Source organism: Eleutherodactylus coqui, chromosome 10 (assembly GCF_035609145.1).
Source record: "Eleutherodactylus coqui strain aEleCoq1 chromosome 10, aEleCoq1.hap1, whole genome shotgun sequence".
Lineage (NCBI taxonomy): Eukaryota > Metazoa > Chordata > Amphibia > Anura > Eleutherodactylidae > Eleutherodactylus > Eleutherodactylus coqui.
Window position 1 is genome coordinate 116670366 of NC_089846.1, and position 22876 is coordinate 116693241.

The 22876-nt window shown below is 42.6% G+C and overlaps 1 protein-coding gene across 1 annotated transcript in view; it reads left to right on the top strand.

Annotated features, from left to right (window-relative positions):
- The window catches only part of IL1RAPL2 (interleukin 1 receptor accessory protein like 2), an 824602-nt gene that overhangs the window by 796490 nt on the left and 5236 nt on the right, over positions 1–22876 (top strand). Inside the window, exon 10 of the mRNA XM_066582114.1 lies at positions 13226–13396. Within this exon, the coding sequence (XP_066438211.1) occupies positions 13226–13396 (171 nt within the window). The remainder of the gene's footprint in view (positions 1–13225; positions 13397–22876) is intronic.

Genomic DNA, 22876 nt, shown 5'->3' on the forward strand with positions numbered 1-22876 from the left:
CGGGTTAGTGTCTAAACTTTTAACAAAGTTTGACCCAAAACAGGGTTCTACTGTTTCACTTTGCTCAACACTAATGGTGAGAAATTAAAAAGTTGAATGTTATAAAACTTTTCATTAAGATTCAACGACGCTTGTAAAGGCTTTTTCAGGATTTTATTATTTCTGAATCTTGAAGGAATTCTTAGTTCTAAAATTACTTCACTGACTAAAGAAAACACTCCAAAAAGATGAATCCGTACTAATGATAGCAATCGTCTCTGCTTCCCCTGCATCTCTGGGGAGTTCATAAAGCGCATTATTTAGTAAGTGGCAACAATGAGATTATAAGAAAATATCCAAGATAAATAATAATTACACCTCTCTCATGTTCTTATGTATTTGGTGATACTGTAGATGTTCCAACAGCAAGGCTCCCCAACTCCGACCCCCTCTCCACGCCGGGTTATACAGTACTATGCTTATGTCAACATTATAATAAACAGAGTTGAAGAACCATTTATTATGGTCTATTTTCCTTGAGCTACACATGCTGTGCCAGTTACAGATACTGCAGATGTTGATAAAGCAATGTGGCAATTATTCATCTCCGAAAATTATTCTATTTGTCAAAACATTAGTATAGTCACTTCTGGGATAGCGGCTCATTACTGTAAATATGACAAGATAAAATAACCCATGCTAATGGAAACATCCCCTTCATTCTTCACCTGTTTTCATATATTAGAAACCAAGGGTAAGCAGAAAGGTGGCTCTCCACGTGGGGGGACTAAAAGTCGCAGCATGCCTGCCTGCTAGGAAAATACTGAGGTCTGTGGTTGGCTGCAAACAGAGAGCTACACATTGATGACCTTGGCATAAAAACTAAAGTACATCTAAAGTTTCAACTAGAACTCCAGAATGTCACGTTACCCATACATACATATACTTACACACCCAGAAGTAGTTATATAGTAGTTATATAATTTTGTAATGCAATGGAGATACAAATGATGGCCTTGAACTTGTTTTGTAACAAATGGAAATAAGAATTAAACATTCAGTTTTTCTGTTTTCGACATAATGATCAACCATCGCAGCCTCAAGATCCATGCAAGCTTGGAGATAAGCCACGTGTCCACATGCATCCCTACACATTTGAACTAGAATGTTAGAGTTCCTCGGTAATAGAAAACTTGAATTTGTCGATTGTTGAAATTGGATGTTTGTACGCTTTATGCTTAAAGGGGTTGTCCCGCGCCGAAACGGGGGTTTTTTTTTTCAATAGCCCCCCCGTTCGGCGCGAGACAAACCCGATGCATGTGTTGAAAAAAAAAAACGGATAGTACTTACCCGAATCCCCGCGCTCCGGTGACTTCTTACTTACCTTGCGAAGATGGCCGCTGGGATCTTCACCCTTGGTGGACCGCAGGTCTTCTGTGCGGTCTATTGCCGATTCCAGCCTCCTGATTGGCTGGAATCGGCACACGTGACAGGGCGGAGCTACGAGGAGCAGCTCTCCAGCACGAGCAGCCCCATTCAACACGGGGAAGACCGGACTGCACAAGCGCGTCTAATCGGGCGATTAGACGCTGAAAATTAGACGGCACCATGGAGACGAGGACGCTAGCAACAGAACAGGTAAGTGAATAATTTCTGTATGGCTCATAATTAATGCACAATGTACATTACAAAGTGCATTAATATGGCCATACAGAAGTGTATACCCCAACTTTGTTTCGCGGGACAACCCCTTTAAGCCTTCGCAATCCAATTTTGGATTCTAGGTTTCCTAGGGGGCTCTCTCTTTCTGCCATTATACAATGGCGCCGTCTGCTGGCTAGAGCCAGTACTGCGGTATGGGACATGCTGGAGAGGCCCCCAACAACAGAGCAGCCAGTAATATACAGTAAGACTACCCTGCCGGACGTCTTCTGACATCGGCGCTGTACAGCCTTCAATCAGAATGTCTTTAGACGTCAGACAGTGGATTGGAAAGGGTTAAGATGGCCCCAAAGAAAAGTCAGGTGGGGTAAGCGAGCCGGCCAGTCCACTGGCCCAAGTCTGCCTATCCAACACTCTGGAAACTTCTCGTCTTCCCAGCATGATAAATTGGAGCCCCGTCCTGCTGCCGCCACACGTCATTGAAAACATCCCCAGATCTTAGCCCACCTGACTATTTCCTTTGAGGCTATCTTAAGGATAAAGTTTACAAACATCTTAACAGTCAACGAATTGAAACTTGCCATCACTGAGGAACTCTATAGCATTCTAGTCCAAATGTGTAGGGATGCCTGCGGACACGTGGCTTATCGTTTCCAAGCTGCCATCGATCACGAGGCTGCGATGGTTGATCATTATGTCGAAGACAGATGCTAGATTTACTTTCTGAATGTTTAAGTTTGGCTTGCATTTGTTATGATTTATATAATCAAACTGGTTTTGTAGTTTCACTGCATTAAAAAAAAAAATCTTTAATTACACACGTAGAAAGGTGCAAAAAACGATAACACATGTTCCCTTCAGTGCTTGATATCAAAAAACAGTGAGGAAGCAGCATAAAACCTTCATGAAGTGCTGTAAAGGTTTCTTAAATTCCTTTAGTTTGTCGCGTCATTTTACTGCTGTAGCCTAATTATATGAACAGACTAGCTGATATACCCGGCTTCGCCCAAGTTAATTTGGTACTGGTGTTTATCTGGTGTTCACACGGAAATCTTATGAAGTCGTGGTTACTTTAGAGATACCGGAAAAACATATGTTCACCATTTTGCATACTTCTGTGTTACCCAGGAAACACCACGGGAGGTAACCATGCGACGTTTCCTTTATATAAAATGACATCAGGAAGTGAGAGAATTAGATTCCATACGTAAAATTTCGACGCTAATTCTTTTGCGCTTAGAATTGAACAATCGAGTTGGGACCCATTAGCTTTTCCTATTTATGACATAATCAATGCTCGTGCCAAATTTTACGTTTCTATGACACCGGAAAGTGAGAAAAATACATTCCGTACGTAAAATTTGGACGCTAATTCTTTTGCGCATAGAATTGAATAATGGAGTTGGGACCCATTAGCTTTTCCTATTTATGACATAATCAATGCTCGTGCCAAATTTTACGTTTCTATGACACCGGAAAGTGAGAAAAATACATTCCGTACGTAAAATTTGGACGCTAATTCTTTTGCGTATAGAATTGAATAATCGAGTTGGGACCAATTAGCTTTTCCTATTTATGACATAATCGATGCTCGTGCCAAATTTTACGTTTCTATGACACCGGAAAGTGAGAAAAATACATTCCGTACGTAAAATTTTGATGCTAATTCTTTTGCGCATAGAATTGAATAATGGAGTTGGGACCCATTAGCTTTTCCTATTAATGACATAATCAATGCCTGTGCCAAATTTTAAGTTTCTATGTGAGAAAATTACATTCCGTACGTAAAATTTGGACGCTAATTCTTTTGCACATAGAATTTAATAATCAAGTTGGGACCCATTAGCTTTTCCTATTTATGACATAATCAATGCTACTGCCAAATTTCACATTTCTATGACACTGGAAAGTGAGAAAAATACATTCCGTACGTAAAATTTTGACGCTAATTCTTTTGCGCATAGAATTGAATAATCGTGTTGGGACCCATTAGCTTTTCCTATTTATGACATAATCAATGCCTGTGCCAAATTTTAAGTTTCTATGTGAGAAAATTACATTCCGTATGTAAAATTTGGACGCTAATTCTTTTGCGCATAGAATTGAATAATGGAGTTGGGACCCATTAGCTTTTCCTATTTATGACATAATCAATGCCCGTGCCAAATTTCACGTTTCTATGACACCGGAAAGTGAGAAAAATACATTCCGTACGTAACATTTTGACGCTAATTTTTTTTTTGCGCATAGAATTGAATAATGGAGTTGGGACCCATAAGCTTTTTCTGTTTATGACATAATCAATGCTACTGCCAAATTTCGAGTTTCTATGACACCGGGAAGTGAAAGAATTAGATTCCGTACGTAAAATTTGGACGCTAATTCTTTTGCGCATAGAATTGAATAATGGAGTTGGGACCCATTAGCTTTTCCTATTTATGACATAATCAATGCCTGTGCCAAATTTTAAGTTTCTATGTGAGAAAATTACATTCTGTACGTAAAATTTGGACGCTAATTCTTTTGCGCATAGAATTGAATAATGGAGTTGGGACCCATTAGCTTTTCCTATTTATGACATAATCAATGCCCGTGCCAAGTTTTAAGTTTCTATGACATTGGGAAGTGAGAGATTTAGATTATGTACGTTAAATTTCGACACCAATTCTTTTGCGCTAGAATTGAATAATCGAGTTGGGACCCAATTACTTTTCCTATTTTGGAGATTCTCTATGCTCGTGCCAAAATTCATGTTTCTACGACATTGAGAAGTTGGAGAACTTTTGGCGAGTCAGTCAGTGAGTGAGTCAGTGAGTGAGTCAGTGAGGACTTTCAGCTTTATATATATAGATGTGTGACAGCTAGATGAAGCCATACTTTTTTTTCCAATAGATGCTCTTATCTAGAGATGAGCGAGCATACTCGCTAAGGGCAATTACTCGATCGAGCATTGTCCTTAGGGAGTACCTGCCCGCTCAGAAGAAAAGATTCGGGTGCCGGCGGCGGGCAGGGAGTGGCGGGGGAGAGCGGGGAGGAACGGAGGGGAGATCTCTCTCTCCCTCTCTACCCCCCGCTCCCCCTGCTCACTGCCGCAACTCACCTCTCACCCGCGCCGGCAGGCGAACCTTTTCTTCCGAGCGGGCAGGTACTCGCTAAGGACAATGCTCGATCGAGCAATTGTCCTTAGCGAGTATGCTCGCTCATCTCTACTCCTATCCCAAATTATCTACTTCGCTAGGTTTCCTATGCAGTATGTAAATGCCAGATAAACTGTCCGATTGGCGATTCACCACCTGCGCATGTCCGGCGCTCTTTGCATTCTTTAACGAAATCAATCCCTCATAGCTTGACATCCCAAAATAAGTCACTACGCATGCATCAGACCCTCAGATGTGGCACAAGGGGGATGTTTTCCCCTGTAGCTGGGGCTTTAGGGTTGTACTAGTTATAGTAGAAAAGTATGAAATAAAAAGAAAATACATTGTGAATGTCCCCCAGAGGTCTTATATGATGTCATGGGGGACATAGATGTTGAAAAAAAAGTCAAAAATAAGAAAAAAATTAAATTTTTAATTAAATTCTGCCACTTTGCCTTGAGACTGAATGTTCTTTTTACTATTTAAGGGCTGGTCGCATTGTCTCCACCAAGCCTTGTCAGAAGCAGTGAGGAAAATACTCTGTCAGGCTTACTGGGCTCACTAATTCTAAAATAAAGCCCCCCACAGAGATCTAAACGGTTATTTTTTATCTAAATGAAATTGCCCTTTAATTCCTTTTTAACGTGTTCTCCTTATATAGTAAGAACAGAATTGAATTTGTCACTTTAATTGCTGCACCGTGATATCTAAGGCACCTTGCTCATCAGGTTTGGGAGATTCAGAGTATGTTCAGACTCAGATGATTTGTTGCAAGTCTGCTCAGATTTCACCCTTTCAATTGAATTTAACTGGAAAGTGTGAAATTTGCAGCAAGTCGGCGACGTGTGAACCCACCCTTAAGGCCTTTTTACACGCAACGATTATCGCTCAAAAGCCGTCTGACTTTAGGTCAGTGAGAAATCCATTGTCCCTGATAAGACGGACCTCAGGCTGAGTTCTCTGTGGGCAGCTCTGATAACATTCTTTAACAGCTGTTAACAGCCGCTGTCTAGTTGGAGAACAATAGAGATGTATTTAGAGAACAGACCGCCTGCTGTTCTCTAAATACATGCAATGAAGTACTAAAGGGCTGATTAGCCCATTAGTACCTATGCAAAATGATCGCTTAAAACTGTCAGTTACTGACCAATTTTGAGCGATCATCTGTGGGTGTAAATGTACCTTTTAGTCACTACTGGATTTTTGTTGGCCAGTAGTAGATCGAGTCTCAGTACAAGTGAGACAGGAGACCTTCCATGATGATTCTTTGGGGTATGCTCACACAGAGCAATTTGCAGTGGAATTTTCTGCATGAATTTCACTTTTAAAAACCTCAGCAAAATCCGTGTCTTTTTGCCAAGGATCCACTCATGGATTCAGCCCCGTCAATGGGCAAAATCCACGTGCGAAATTCCGATGCGTTTTCACTTGTTTTCGCAACAAGAAGTTACAAGTTCAATGGCGAAATTCCGCACTTATATTTCGCCAAGTGACAAGATTTTGGCAAGGTTTTTAGAATTCTCAAATTTGTACAGTTTCCAGCAGCACACACTTGATCCCAACAATAAGAGTGTGTGGGTTGGTGGGGGAGTTGGGGGGGGGGATTTTTAAATCATGATCATATGCATAGCCAACTACGGGGTTATGAACCATCGACCCCAAGGATTACTCAAGGCAAGGTTTTTAGAGATTGAATTCATGCAGTAAATTCCAGTCTGAACACACCGATAGGTTATGTTCCCACAAAACTGAAATGGTGGGGATTTTCTGTAGCAAAGAAATGTGCTACAAAATCTCCATCAAAACTGTAAAAAAAATAAAATAAAAAAACACGTGATAATTAGAGATGAGCGAGTATACTCGCTAAGGCACATTACTCGAGCGAGTAGTGCCTTAGCCGAGTATCTCCCCGCTCGTCTCTAAAGATTCGGGGGAGAGCGGCGGGAGAGAGTGGGGAGGAACGGAGGGGAGATCTCTCCCCCCGCGCTCCCCGCCGCAACTCACCTGTCACCCGCGCCGGCCCCCGAATCTTTAGAGACGAGCGGGGAGATACTCGGCTAAGGCACTACTCGCTCGAGTAATGTGCCTTAGCGAGTATACTCACTCATCTCTAGTGATAATCCACGCCACTGATGCAAATTTTAATGCGGTCTTTGACGTGCTTTTGATGCAGATTTTCTACACCATTTCCGTACATGTGAACATTACCCTAAGGCTGGGTTCACACAGGGCGGATTCCCGTCGGAAATCTCGCGGTTTGGCCGCAGCAAAAACCACGAGATTTCCGCCGGGAGAACCGCCGCTTGCTTTTCCGTTGCGGACGGCGTTCCATAGAGGAGAGCGCAGCCGCGACGAAAATAAACAAAAAAAAAGTAAATAGACATGCTGCATCTTTTGAAACCGCGGCTGCGGCAGCCGCAGCTTCAACCGGATTTACCGCAGCAGATTAGCCGTCCCGTGTGGACGAGATTTCTGAGAAATCTCATCCACATGGCTGGCTAACCCCGAGATTAGCGGCCGCGGGCGGATCTGCTGCGGCAAAACCGCAGCAAATCCGCCCTGTGTGAACCCAGCCTAAGGCCGCCTTAAACACAGTGGAATCGCTGCAAGCAATCCATAACTGAAAAGCCGCCACAATTGCACTGTAAAGCCACAGAGGCCAAATTTGCCCCTAAATGGTATAGATTTAGCCGTGTTAACTGCAGAAATGCTGTTGGATTTAACCCTTGTGTAGCAGGGGGGGAGTTGCGGAGCATAACTCCACAGGATATATAGGCACACTGTGGCTTTAGAATCCGCAGCGTTTAAAAAATAAAGAAAAAACACTGCAGATTCTTTGTGGAAGTTTTCCACACCACTTGATGGAGATTTTTTAAATCCCCTCCACACGGCTTGTATTATAAATGCTGCAGAGTTTTTGCAGCAAATCCGTAAAGGTGGCCTAAAGGAAGGTTTCGCTTTCTCTTATGTTGAGATCTGATCGTCATCTAGATTAGAGACATACGATGCCGCAGAGCAAATCGCCCAAACATGATGTGAAACAGACTTCACATATGCAGTATCAACAAGTTTACCTCCAACCAAAGGGCACCCCTACCACTGCTGTAATCTAAGTGTGACCCCTGACCTCTACCCTGGCATCTGCATTTGTGCATGCAAATGCCGGCCTGTATGCAGCGCTAATACTCTGTTTACAGCGACAGTGGCTGCCACCACCACCAGACTGGAACTAAAGACCCAGGTAGGGGTCACTATTGTTACTTGGACTAATAGCAGGGGTCACTGTTGGGAGTGCTGTTACTACTGTGAGCACTAGTGGGGGGGATCACCATTACTACTGTGAGCACTAGTGGGGGGGATCACCATTACTACTGTGAGTACTAGTGGGGGGTCACCATTACTACTATGAGCACTAGTGGGGAGGATCACCATTACTACTGTGAGCACTAGTGGGGGGGGGTCACCATTACTACTGTGAGCACTAGTGGGGGGGGGGGCGTGACCATTACTACTGTGAGCACTAGTGGGGGGGGGTCACCATTACTACTGTAAGCCCTAGTGGGGGGAGTGGGTCACCATTATTACTGTAAGCCCTTGTAGGGAGGATCACCATTACTATTGTGAGCAATAGTGGGGGGGGGGGGGTCACCATTACTACTGTGAGCACTAGTGGGGGGTCACCATTACTACTGTGAGCACTAGTGGGGAGGATCACCATTACTACTGTGAGCACTAGTGGGGAGGATCACCATTACTACTGTGAGCACTAGTGGGGGGGGGGGGGTCACCATTACTACTGTAAGCCCTAGTGGGGAGGATCACCCTTACTACTGTGAGCACTAGTGGGGGGGGGGGGTGACCATTACTACTGTGAGCACTAGTGAGGAGGATCACCATTACTACTGTGAGCACTAGTGTGTGTGGGGGGGGGGGGGGGTCACCATTACTACTGTGAGCACTAGTGAGGGGGGCGTGACCATTACTACTGTGAGCACTAGTGGGGGGGTTGTCACCATTACTACTGTGAGCACTAGTGGGGAGGATCACCATTACTACTGTGAGCACTAGTGGGGGGAGGGGGTCAATATTATCACTTTAAGCCCTTGTCGGGAGGATCACCATTACTAACTGTGAGCACTAGTGGGGGGGGGGGTCACCATTACTACTGTGAGCACTAGTGGGGAGGATCACCATTACTACTGTGAGCAATAGTGGGGAGGATCACCATTACTACTGTGAGCACTATTGGGGGGGGGTCACCATTACTACTGTGAGCACTAGTGTGGGGGGGGGGTCACCATTACTACTGTGAGTACTAGTGGGGGGGGGGGGGTCACCATTACTACTGTGAGCCCTAATGGGGAGAATCACCATTACTACTGTGAGCACTAGTGGGGAGGGGTCACCATTACTACTGTGAGCACTAGTGGGGAGGATCACAATTGCTACTGTGAGCACTAGTGGGGGGGGGGGGGGGGTTGTCACCATTAGTACTGTAAGCCCTACTGGGGAGGATCACCATTACTTCTGTGAGCACTAGTGGGGTGGTCACCATTACTACTGTGAGCACTAGTGGGGGGGTCACCATTACTACTGTGAGCACTAGTGGGGGGGCACCATTACTACTGTGAGCACTAGTGGGGGGGCACCATTACTACTGTGAGCACTAGTGGGGAGGATCACCATTACTACTGTGAGCAATAGTGGGAAGGATCACCATTACTACTGTGAGCACTATTGGGGGGGGTCACCATTACTACTGTGAGCACTAGTGTGGGGGGGGGGGGGGTCACCATTACTACTGTGAGCACTAGTGGGGGGGGGGTCACCATTACTACTGTGAGCCCTAATGGGGAGAATCACCATTACTACTGTGAGCACTAGTGGGGAGGGGTCACCATTACTACTGTGAGCACTAGTGGGGAGGATCACAATTACTACTGTGAGCACTAGTGGGGGGAGGGGGTCAACATTATTACTTTAAGCCCTTGTCGGGAGGATCACCATTACTAACTGTGAGCACTAGTGGGGGGGGGGGGGTCACCATTACTACTGTGAGCACTAGTGGGGAGGAACACCATTACTACTGTGAGCAATAGTGGGGAGGATCACCATTACTACTGTGAGCACTATTGGGGGGGGGGGGGGTCACTATTACTACTGTGAGCACTAGTGTGGGGGGGGGGTCACCATTACTACTGTGAGCACTAGTGGGGGGGGGGTCACCATTACTACTGTGAGCCCTAATGGGGAGAATCACCATTACTACTGTGAGCACTAGTGGGGAGGGGTCACCATTACTACTGTGAGCACTAGTGGGGAGGATCACAATTACTACTGTGAGCACTAGTGGGGGGGGGGGTTGTCACCATTAGTACTGTAAGCCCTACTGGGGAGGATCACCATTACTTCTGTGAGCACTAGTGGGGTGGTCACCATTACTACTGTGAGCACTAGTGGGGGGGTCACCATTACTACTGTGAGCACTAGTGGGGAGGATCACCATTACTACTGTGAGCACTATTGGGGGGGGTCACCATTACTTCTGTGAGCACTAGTGTGGGGGGGGGGGGTCACCATTACTACTGTGAGCACTAGTGGGGGGGGGGGTCACCATTACTACTGTGAGCCCTAATGGGGAGAATCACCATTACTACTGTGAGCACTAGTGGGGAGGGGTCACCATTACTACTGTGAGCACTAGTGGGGAGGATCACAATTACTACTGTGAGCACTAGTGGGGGGGGGGGGGGTTGTCACCATTAGTACTGTAAGCCCTACTGGGGAGGATCACCATTACTTCTGTGAGCACTAGTGGGGGGGGCACCATTACTACTGTGAGCACTAGTGGGGAGGATCACCATTACTACTGTGAGCACTAGTGGGGGGAGGGGGTCATCATTACTACTGTGAGCACTAGTGGGGGGGGGTCACCATTACTACTGTGAGCACTAGTGTAGGGGTCATCATTACTACTGTGAGCACTAGTGGGGGAGTCACCATTACTACTGTGAGCAATAGTCATTATTGGGGGTCATTATTACTACTGTGGCCACAAGAGGGAGAGCACCATTACTACTGTGGCCACCATGAGGGGGGTCACCATTACTGCTGTGGCTGCCGGAGGGGGAGTTAACTATTGCTACTGTGGCCATCATGAGGGTCACCATTAATACTATAGCCACTGTGTGGGGCACTATTGCTACTAGGGCCATTAAGAGGGTTACTATTGTTACTACGGTATTACTGGTATTACAGGTTGGAAAATGGAGCCTGCATAATTTTTGTATTCTGTTGCCTCCTGTTTTAATGGTATATTTGACAAAAACCGTTCCTTTTGACAGGATGCAAGAATGTGTTGTGCATAGGCCCTAATGCACTGTACATGAAAATAATCTAGAAAATCTTAAGACTAAAACCACATTAAGATTTTGAAGAATTGCAGTGGGTTTGGAGTATAAATTCCACACTGCAAATCTATAGCAATTTTTAGTACACGACATATGGATTGATGGAGCTTTTGAAACCCCCCCCCCCCCCCCCCCCCACATGTACAGAAGTGAGAAATTGCTGAGGATTTGTAAATATAAAATACACAGCTTATGCAAAAAGGTTGGCGATTTTGATCATGGATCCAGCACAGATTTCACTTTTAACATTGCATAGAGGGAAATTTTCAGCAAATACACTGCAAAATCTGCACCAAAAGCCACGCCATAAAATATCTGCCTTGTCTGCCATTAGCCTTACATTAAAGAGCTGGCAAGATGAAATACTCTACAGCAGCAGATGAAAAGTGGATGGATAGTGAGCCATCCAAGTCTGCTACATAATAACGGTTTCAGACTTGCCGGTATATGTAAGATATATTTCTGACTCAATTTTATGTCATCATCAGTGCTAGGAAAAGCTGAACAGTAGTATTGAGCGACCCTAAACAGTACAAACCTGTTTCAGATCGAACTTTGCTAAAACTTCAGTTTGAAGAAAATGTAGGCTCGACTTGGCCAAACCCACTAAAATATTTCTTTTCTAACCCTTTCCAATCCACTGACTGATGTCTGAAGACATTCTGATTGAAGGCTGTACAGCTCCGATGTCAGAAGACGTCCGGCAGGGTATTCTTACTGTAGATTACTGGCCGCTCTGTTGTCGGGGGCCTCTCCAGCATGTCACATACCGCAGTACTGGCTCTAGCCAGCAGATGGCGCCATTGTATAAAGGCAGAAAGAGTAAGCCCCCTAGAAAACTCTGAATCCAAAATTGGATTGCAAAGGGTTAAAAAAGAAGAAAAAAGAAGGAAAAGGAAGAGAAAAGAAGAAGCGTTAAAAGAAGAAAAAATAATTGTTTTTTCTCCCTTTTTCAGTTTTCCTTCTACTTTTTTCTCCTCTTACTTTTCCTTTTTCCGTCTTTTTTTCTCCCCTTTCCTTTTACCTTTTTTTTTCTTCCTTCTTCTTAACTTTGCTTTAAAAACAGCTCAAAAGTACTTCCCTACAATCCTAGGTAACCCAAGAGTGTTATAGAGGGCTTTTATTGATCTTAGACAGTGTTACACAGTTTTAGGGGTATTGGTGAAGTTCCAGTTTGGTTCAAACTAATTCGGACCGAACCAAACTTTTCAAAAGTTCGCTCATCACTACTGAAAAGATTTCAACTCCCACTGGGCTTGGGGGCCGATGGATTTGGGTAAATATGTCCTACGCTGGTCAAGCCAACGGTGTGGTTTAAAGATAGACTGTCACTTGGTCATCATAGCAGTTGGTTTCATCCATGGAGGTCAAGGAACTAGTCAAATTTGGCCAACTCTTCATAAAAACCAGAACTCTGTTGAATCAAATGGAATTGGTAGAGTCTGAGTGACATGGTGCATGATGTGATTATGAAAATCTAATTTTAACATGATATTGTAAGAGAAAATACAAGTATCCGAAATCCATTTGAGCATCCTTTGAATGATTTGGTCATAAGAGCAAACATCACTTGGCCAACTGAATTTGGCTACATAAGATACAAAAGCATAAACGATTATTCTTCAAAGCAACATGTAGTGGTGTGCCTAAAAAGAAGAGCCCCTTCTTCCTATTACAGATGCCCACTCACATCAACCACCATCCGAAAAACAGGAACGCCCCTCACTTGTGACCCTACTTTCTTTGCAATGTGCAAGCAAAAAGGTGCCACCTTACAATTCCCATGACCCAAAATGATTAAACTGTCCAGCGGTATCTTTCCTCTCCAAGGGTCCCATAAGGCACCTCCTAGTTCCATATACCTTTGACTTCAAGCTTATTTTTTCAATCCCATGAAATGGATATTACAATTAGTAGGCTGAAACTACTGCATTCATGTGGATCGTTACTTTTATACATAGAGATATCTAACAAATAAGTAAGCAAATGTCCTATCACATTGAACTCTAATTTGTTATGTCTTGGTTCCTTCCATAGACAACAAAGAATATGATGCATATCTCTCATATACCAAAGTGGATCCGGATTCATTAGATCACGAAAGCAAGGAGGAGGAGCAGTTTGCACTAGAAATTCTTCCAGACATTCTAGAGAAACACTACGGATACAAGCTATTTGTTCCAGACCGGGACATGATCCCCAGCGGGAGTAAGTCTTTTTTAGTTTATTTTTCTTAACTTTAACTCACTGGGGTTTTGGGTTTAACTACAGCAATGTAATGTACTGAGAAATATTTGTAAATTATATTAAAATGATGATATGTAGTGATGAGCGAGCATTGCCCTTAGCGAGTACCTGCCAGCTCGAGAGAAAAGGTTCGGCTGCCGGCGGCGGGCAGGGACTGGCGGGGGTGAGCGGGGAGGAACGGAGGGGAGATCTCTCTCCCATCCCCCCCCACCCCACCGCCCCTGCTCACTGCCGCAACTTAGCGGTCACCCGCGCCGGCAGCCGAACCTTTCTCTCGAGCGGGCAGGTACTCGCTAAGGGCAATGCTCGCTCGAGCAATTGCCCTTAGCGAGTATGCTCGCTCATCTCTAATGACATGTATTGCATAGTAATATAAAGGATACACTGCATGATAAAGATAAGAGGAAAGAAAGAACAGTGGACCAAAAGTGTTGTGGCGGTCCTAAAGAAGAAAAAGTGGACTTGTTTGCCATGGCAAACAGTGTCCATGTTTCTTCTTCCAAACTCCACGGGGATGAAATGTATCCTCATGCTTGCTCCATTAAGTTGTAATAGTAGTTTCTATTGGTACTATTTTGGAGTACATATAACTTTTTGTTTGCTTTTTACAATATTTTTTTTGGGAGACTGAGTAAACAACAAAAAAAGTGAAATTCTGAAGTTAAGTACTTTTTCTGATGACGTTCACCATGTGGGATAGTTAATGCATTACTTTAATAGATTCGACTGTTACAGATGCAGCGATACCAAAAATTGAACACTTTTTTTTTTTAGTACCCATAGGGCACTGGAACTTGTGATCGTTTGATTGCTCATACAGTATAATGCAATACCATAGTATTGCATAACACTGTATTCTGACAGCCAGTCTATTAAGACATATTACAATAGAAGAATAAGGCAGCACAACCCCAGATAATGTGCAATGCTGGGTTCTCACACGTCGGAATCCCAGCAGAAATCTCGCGGTATGGCCGCAGCGAAAAACCGTGAGATTTCCGCCGGGAAAAGCGCTGCTTCAAAACCCGCGGCACTTAGCCGCAGCTTTTGAAGCGGTCCGACCGCTGGCTTTTCTGCTGCGGCTTTCATAGAGGAGAGCGCGGCCGCAGCGGAAGAAGAAAAAAAATGAACATGCTGCGGCCGGCGAATCCGTGCCCCAGCGCCGGCTTCTGCCGACTTTGCCGCAGTGTATTTTCCATCCCATGTGGATGAGATTTCGGAAAAATCTCGTCCACATGGCTGGCTAATCCCTGGATTAGCAGCCACAGGCGGATTTGCAGCGACAAATCCGCCCAGTGTGAACCCAGCCTAAATGTGGTGCTCAGCTGAAAGCCACACTGTCACAATGCTTTACATTGCAGAGAAAATATAAAAAGTCAGCACCTGCAAATAGTGGATTTTTTTTATTTTTATTGTGCAACTCTAGAAAAATGCAACTTTTCAGATCAGCAACACATTTTCAAGCTAAATCATGAGGCATCAAGGCGTAGGCTGTGACAAAGTATCCTAATTGGGAGAGGGCAAGAGTAGATGGCATACGGACTGCTGTTCAAGACTTTTCAAAAGAGCCCATGCTACCATGGTAATTAAATGGCACTTTGCAATCTCATCACAAGGGTCCATTCAGGACCCCTGAAGACCATTCAGTGCATTTAAATGCCACATGAACGTTGATCATGGCTGTTGCAGGTAGTCGTCAGCGGTTAGAGATTGCTGGCACCTGCTGTGTACGGAGCGGAATTGTCTTCCGATTTTGCTCCATACAAACCTTGCATGCCCAGGATATAACTGTATGCCCAGGGGTATGTAGGGGTTAACACTTTTCCCAACTTCAAGGGTATAGTTTTTAATAAGGAACCATTTACATTATGCTTTTAATGTACATTAAGGGTGAATACCCACAAACGGATTTCAACCGTGTTTCCCGTGGCGGAAATCCGCACGAGAATTCTGCAGCTATTGTGTTCTATGAAACATATTCGTTTTTTGCCTGCCAATGCTCACTTCTAGAATTCCGATGTGGATTTCCGCAGCGAAAAACAAATCTCGGCATGTTCTATGTGCTGCGGATTTATGCTGCGGGAGGTCTCCATTAATATAGCGTATTAATGAAAACCGCGGAATTACATGATCACTCGCAGACACCATTGCGTTTATCGCAGTACTCCTGCAGTGTAAATCCACGGGCGTATCCCGCAACACTCGTGGGCCTTAGTGTATACTTTAATAGTACACCTGATCAGAGGCATAACTTGAAGCTCCTGGGCCCCGATGCAAAACTTGTAACAGGGCCCCCGACTATAATGCTTTACTCATAGTACTGGGTTCCCTATATGGAGAAGAGAGGCCTTATGGGCCCCCTAAGGCTCCAGCGCCCAGGTGCAACCGCATTCCCTGCATCCTCTATAGTTACGCCCCGGCACCTGATTTTCCACCATCTATGAATCCTTTCCATAGATAGGGGGATTAAGACAATCTTATCCATATTCTGAACAGATCCATAGTCCCAAAAAGTTTTTTTTCCCACTTGTGTCATATGCTAATTAGGACTAAACCATCTGATGGGCAGTTAAATCCTTGATCCATTTTCCTCACCCCCTCTTTTTGTGATAACCCTGCACATTGTTAATTGAGTAACATTTCCCATTCAAGGGAACTGAAGATACTGCGCAGTCACGATCCTGCGCATGCGCGGCACTTCTGGGAGAGGCACATCTACAGTAACTCTAGTAAACCTGAGATGACAGCAGGGCAAGTCACTACACATGTGCGGTACCTGTAAATGTTGTACCATAAGTGTGGGGTCATAAATGCAAGCCATCGACAACTCCCTTGATATGAAGCAACCAATTAACAATGGGTTGACTTAGAATGAAAAGGGGAGGAAACTGAACCAGTTCCTATTGCATAGTTTAGTCCTAATTGGTCTATGGAGTGAAAAACTTTCTATTCTCTAATGTAGAGAATAGAGATGAGTGAGCACGCTCGTTTAAGGCTGATGCTCGAGTACATTGGTCTTCTGGAGTAACTGCTTACTCGTCCAAGCACCATGCGGGGGAGCGGTGGGGGTGAGTAGCAGGGAGCAGGGTGATAGAGAGAAATCTCTCTCACTCTCCCACCCGCCCTCCTCCGGCCCCTCCCCCACATGGTGCTTGGACGAGTAAGCAGTTACTCCAGAAGACCAATGCTCGCTCGAGCATCAGCCTTAAACGAGCGTGCTCACTCATCTCTAGTAAAGAACAAAAGTATACATCAAGCACGTTTTTTTTTTTGAAGGACAGAAAATCATGGTGCGCCAAGTTATTCTATGCAAATAAGGAATATGGAACAATACCTCTGCAGCGCCACCTATTGGAAGGCATCATACCTGCAAGTCAATGTTAGACTCTTTATACACACCTTGTAACAATGACTGGGGATTGAAAGCCAAACCACAATCCATATACAGACAGCTGTTTTGGGGTTTTTACACTTATCAGTGTGCAGTAGGTTTCTGGCTTAAGTAGTGAGAGGCCTGTGATGTGACTCAGGAACGCTATCTTTTCCCTTAGAGGGAGCACCTAGAAGGAGAGTGAGGAGGCCATTCATTCAGCAGGTCTACACTGCCAGCAATTGGCAACTGACCTCCAGACTTGTGCTTGAAAAAGGAGCTTGTTCCACTCCGAAATGCATTGCACTGCACAGGTTTTCCTTCTATTGTTGCCTGTGTCTACACTTACCTGTCGCCCTATCAATAAAAAATTTGAACTTTCCAGGATTATTTTGGTTTATTGAGGACGATCCTAGATCTAGAGGGGCCCTGTTTGTCTATAGGGCTCCTCTACGAAGTAAGTTACACTCTACATTTCACCTATATTCTTTACACCATCATATGAGCACAGGGTCCTTTTTTCTGTTTTGTCCACTGTATAGTCTAACATTGACTTGCAGAAATGATGCCTTCCAATAGGTGGCACTGCAGAGGTATTGTTCCATCTCCCTTATTTGCATATTACCCAGAGGAGCATGAATGGTCTTATAAGTTTCCTCACTCCTTCTCTAGGTGCTCTCCCTGAGGAGGAAAAAAGCGTTCCTGACCCAAGTTATTCTTATCACCATAGGCGTAGCGTCAGGGGTCGCCATGGCAACCCAGCCCCTGCGCTATACCCATATGCACATTCAATGCAATAATGGCTGGCCGTTCTGTCTGCAGCAAGAATCATGCAGCAGCCAGAACGGCCAGCCTGGGAGGAAGCCCGGCAGAGCAGGGAGGAGGAGGGAGGAAGTCACATGGGCCGGCAGGGGAGGAGGGAGGAAGTCACATAGGCCGGCAGGGCACAGTGATCATGTGATCATGTGCTGCACCCTGCTTCCTGCTGCATGGAAGCTGCTGAGTCTGCCTCTCCTGCTGCTGTCACATGGAGGAGAAGTGGTCTGGGCCCCTTATATGTGTGTGTATCTGTCTGTCCTATCTATCTGTCTGTCTGTATTCCTTCCTCTAGCTCTCATCTATCTATCTATCTATCTATCTCATATCTATCTATCTATCTCATATCTATCTATCTATCTCATATCTATCTTTCTATCTCATATCTATATCTATCTCATATCTATATCTATCTATCTCATATCTATATCTATCTATCTCATATCTATATCTATCTATCTCATATCTATATCTATCTATCTCATATCTATCTATCTATCTCATATCTATATCTATCTATCTCATATCTATATCTATCTATCTCATATCTATCTATCTATCTCATATCTATCTATCTATCTCATATCTATCTATCTATCTCATATCTATCTATCTATCTCATATCTATCTATCTATCTCATATCTATCTATCTATCTCATATCTATCTATCTATCTCATATCTATCTATCTATCTCATATCTATCTATCTCATATCTATCTATCTCATATCTATCTATCTATCTCATATCTATCTATCTATCTATCTCATATCTATCTATCTATCTCATATCTATCTCATATCTATCTATCTCATATCTATCTCATATCTATCTATCTATCTCATATCTATCTATCTATCTATCTATCTCATATCTATCTATCTATCTATCTCATATCTATCTATCTATCTCATATCTATCTATCTCATATCTATCTATCTATCTCATATCTATCTATCTCATATCTATCTATCTATCTATCTATCTCATATCTATCTATCTATCTCATATCTATCTCATATCTATCTCACATCTATCTCATATCTATCTATCTATCTCATATCTATCTATCTATCTCATATCTATCTATCTATCTCATATCTATCTATCTCATATCTATATCTATCTCATATCTATCTATCTATCTCATATCTATCTATCTCATATCTATCTATCTCATATCTATCTATCTATCTATCTCATATCTATCTATCTATCTCATATCTATCTATCTATCTCATATCTATCTATCTATCTATCTATCTCATATCTATCTATCTATCTCATATCTATCTATCTATCTCATATCTATCTCATATCTATCTCACATCTATCTCATATCTATCTATCTATCTCATATCTATCTATCTATCTCATATCTATCTATCTATCTCATATCTATCTATCTCATATCTATATCTATCTCATATCTATCTATCTCATATCTATCTATCTCATATCTATCTATCTATCTATCTCATATCTATCTATCTATCTCATATCTATCTATCTATCTCATATCTATCTATCTATCTCATATCTATCTATCTATCTCATATCTATCTATCTATCTCATATCTATCTCATATCTATCTATCTCATATCTATCTATCTCATATCTATCTATCTCATATCTATCTATCTCATATCTATCTATCTATCTCATATCTATCTATCTCTCTCATATCTATCTATCTATCTCATATCTATCTATCTATCTATCTCATATCTATCTATCTATCTCATATCTATCTATCTATCTATCTCATATCTATCTATCTATCTATCTCATATCTATCTATCTATCTATCTATCTCATATCTATCTATCTATCTATCTCATATCTATCTATCTATCTATCTCATATCTATCTATCTATCTATCTCATATCTATCTATCTATCTATCTCATATCTATCTATCTATCTATCTCATATCTATCTCATATCTATCTCATATCTATCTCATATCTATCTCATATCTATCTCATATCTATCTCATATCTATCTCATATCTATCTCATATCTATCTCATATCTATCTATCTATCTCATATCTATCTATCTATCTCATATCTATCTATCTATCTCATATCTATCTATCTATCTCATATCTATCTATCTATCTCATATCTATCTATCTATCTCATATCTATCTATCTATCTCATATCTATCTATCTATCTCATATCTATCTATCTATCTCATATCTATCTATCTATCTCATATCTATCTATCTATCTCATATCTATCTATCTATCTCATATCTATCTATCTATCTCATATCTATCTATCTATCTCATATCTATCTATCTATCTCATATCTATCTATCTATCTCATATCTATCTATCTATCTCATATCTATCTATCTATCTATCTCATATCTATCTATCTATCTATCTCATATCTATCTATCTATCTATCTCATATCTATCTATCTATCTCATATCTATCTATCTCATATCTATCTATCTCATATCTATCTATCTCATATCTATCTATCTCATATCTATCTATCTCATATCTATCTATCTCATATCTATCTATCTATCTATCTATCTCATATCTATCTATCTATCTATCTATCTATCTATCTATCTATCTATCTATCTATCTATCTATCTATCTATCTATCTATCTATCTCATATCTATCTATCTATCTATCTCATATCTATCTATCTCATATCTATCATCTATCTATCTCATATCTATCTCATGTCTATCTATCTCATATCTATCTCATATCTATCTATCTGTCTATCTCATATCTATCTATCTGTCTATCTCATATCTATCTATCTGTCTATCTCATATCTATCTATCTGTCTATCTCATATCTATCTATCTGTCTATCTCATATCTATCTATCTCATATCTGTCTATCTCATATCTGTCTATCTCATATCTGTCTATCTCATATCTGTCTATCTCATATCTGTCTATCTCATATCTGTCTATCTCATATCTGTCTATCTCATATCTGTCTATCTCATATCTGTCTATCTCATATCTGTCTATCCTATCTCCTATCACACAAGTAAAGCACAAACATAAGGAGGTCAATTGTAGTCAAAATGATGTCATTTTGAGCTACCTTTGACCAATTATAGTCTAGTACATCAAGTCAGACATTTGAGTAGTTTTTTATCCAAATACATATGCTCCACAGAGAGCTAAAAAATTATGCGAACCAAACAGCCCCTAATATTGCCTGGCATGGTTATTCCAGAGTAATAGTATCATATACCTGCAGATCACAGCATTTGGGACATAAATATGGGTAGCATTCTTTACATTAATGCATCAATCATATACATTACATCCGATACACACTCGATATCCAGGATCCAAAATACATGCCGGTTTTAGAGCGCGACACTATAACAAATTGTCCCAAATGTTAAGAACTATTTTGTGACAAAAATACTCTGAAAGAACATAAAATCCTTTTCATGCATCTTTAGATACGAAGAATATCTAATCAAAATCCTTCCATCTCGTGCGATGATGTCTTGGCATACGGCTCCTGATTTCAAGCACTAGAAGAGACGGATCAGTGTCAAATTGTCCTGGTTATTTATAAACCTTAAAGCCCTGTCAAGTATTACCTTTGATGACATTTAGTAAGATGACCTTCTACTGCATGTAACCTAGTATGGTGCCTGGAAACCTTTTAGGGGCGCTCCTTAAATAAACTTTGACTTGTAGCAAAAAAAGGCAAAATTGTCTAAAATCAACAAAAATAGTGATTGGAATATAAAGAAGTATTTTTATTAGAGATGAGCGAGCACCAAAATGCTCGAGTGCTCGTTACTCGAGTCGAACTTTCAGTGATGCTCGAGAGTTCGTTTCGAGTAACGAACCCCATTGAAGTCAATGGGCGACTCGAGCATTTTTGTATATGATTGGTGCTCCGCTAAGGTTTTCATTTGTGAAAATCTTAGCAAATCACCAAAGTCATGTAAAAAACACAGAAATGGATAGGGCAGGCGAGGAGCAACATGCAGGGCTGCATTTCGGACTCCGAGGTCTCACTATTAAGCCACAATAGTGGCAAGAGTGAGACCCCCCCTCCCCCCCCCCCCCCCCCCCCCCCCCGCACTGTCAGCATAAAGATCGTTCTCCTCTGCCACAGCTGTAAGAGCTGTGGCAGAGAAGAACAATGTTAGCCCATTGAATTCAATGGAGCCGGCAATACAGCCGGCTCCATTGAAAGCAATGGGCTGCCGGCGATCGCGGGATGAATTTTCGGGAAGGGCTTAAAAATATAAGCCCTTCCCTGAAAATCATCCAGAAATGTGTAAAAATAAAAAAGAAATGTATACTCACCTTTCCGCTGCAGCCGGAGTTCAGCCGCGTCTGGCCGGCAGTTCTCCTGAACTGCTTTCTGTAGTATTCAGCAGGTGGGGATTTAAAATCCCCGCCTTCTGAATGAGCTGCCTCTGATTGGTCACAGCCTCACCAATCAGAGGCAGTTCTCACTCACCTATTCATGAATGGGTGAGTGAGTGCTGCCTCTGATTGGCTCAGCGCAGGGACCAATCAGAGGCAGCACTCACTCACCCATTCATGAATTCCTGAATGGGTGAGTGAGAGCTGCCTCTGATTGGTGAGGCTGTGACCAATCAGAGGCAGCTTATTCAGCAGGAAGGGATTTTAAATCCCCGGCTGCTGAATACTACTCACAGCAGTTCAGGAGAACTGCCGGCCGGACGCGGCTGAACTCCGTCTGCCGGGACAAGGTGAGTATATATTTTTTTTTTACTTTTTACACATTTCTGGATGAATTTCAGGGAAGGGCTTATATTTTTAAGCCCTTCCGGAAAATTCATCCCGCGCTCGCCGGCAGCCCATTGCTTTCAATGGAGCCGGCTGTATTGCCGGCTCCATTGAATTCAATGGTCAGTGCTCGTTTAATCGAGACGAGTACCGCGTGGTGCTCGTCTCGAGTAATGAGCATCTCGAGCACCCTAATACTCGAACGAGCATCAAGCTCGGACGAGTACGCTCGCTCATCTCTAATTTTTATCTTCAAGGGGTTGACTAAGTATACAAAAATTAATTAAATGGCCGGGCATCTCATACAATGAATAAAAAAAGCTAAACAAAAAAAAAAACAGTGCTTGCCTCTCTTACTCCTTCCAGGAAACGGTGAAGATCCCACTATCAGCACAGACGGGAAGTCAGGTGACCACTACAGTCAATCAGAGGCCGCAGGGTCATCATTTCAAACTTTTGGCATCATGTCAACCAAAAT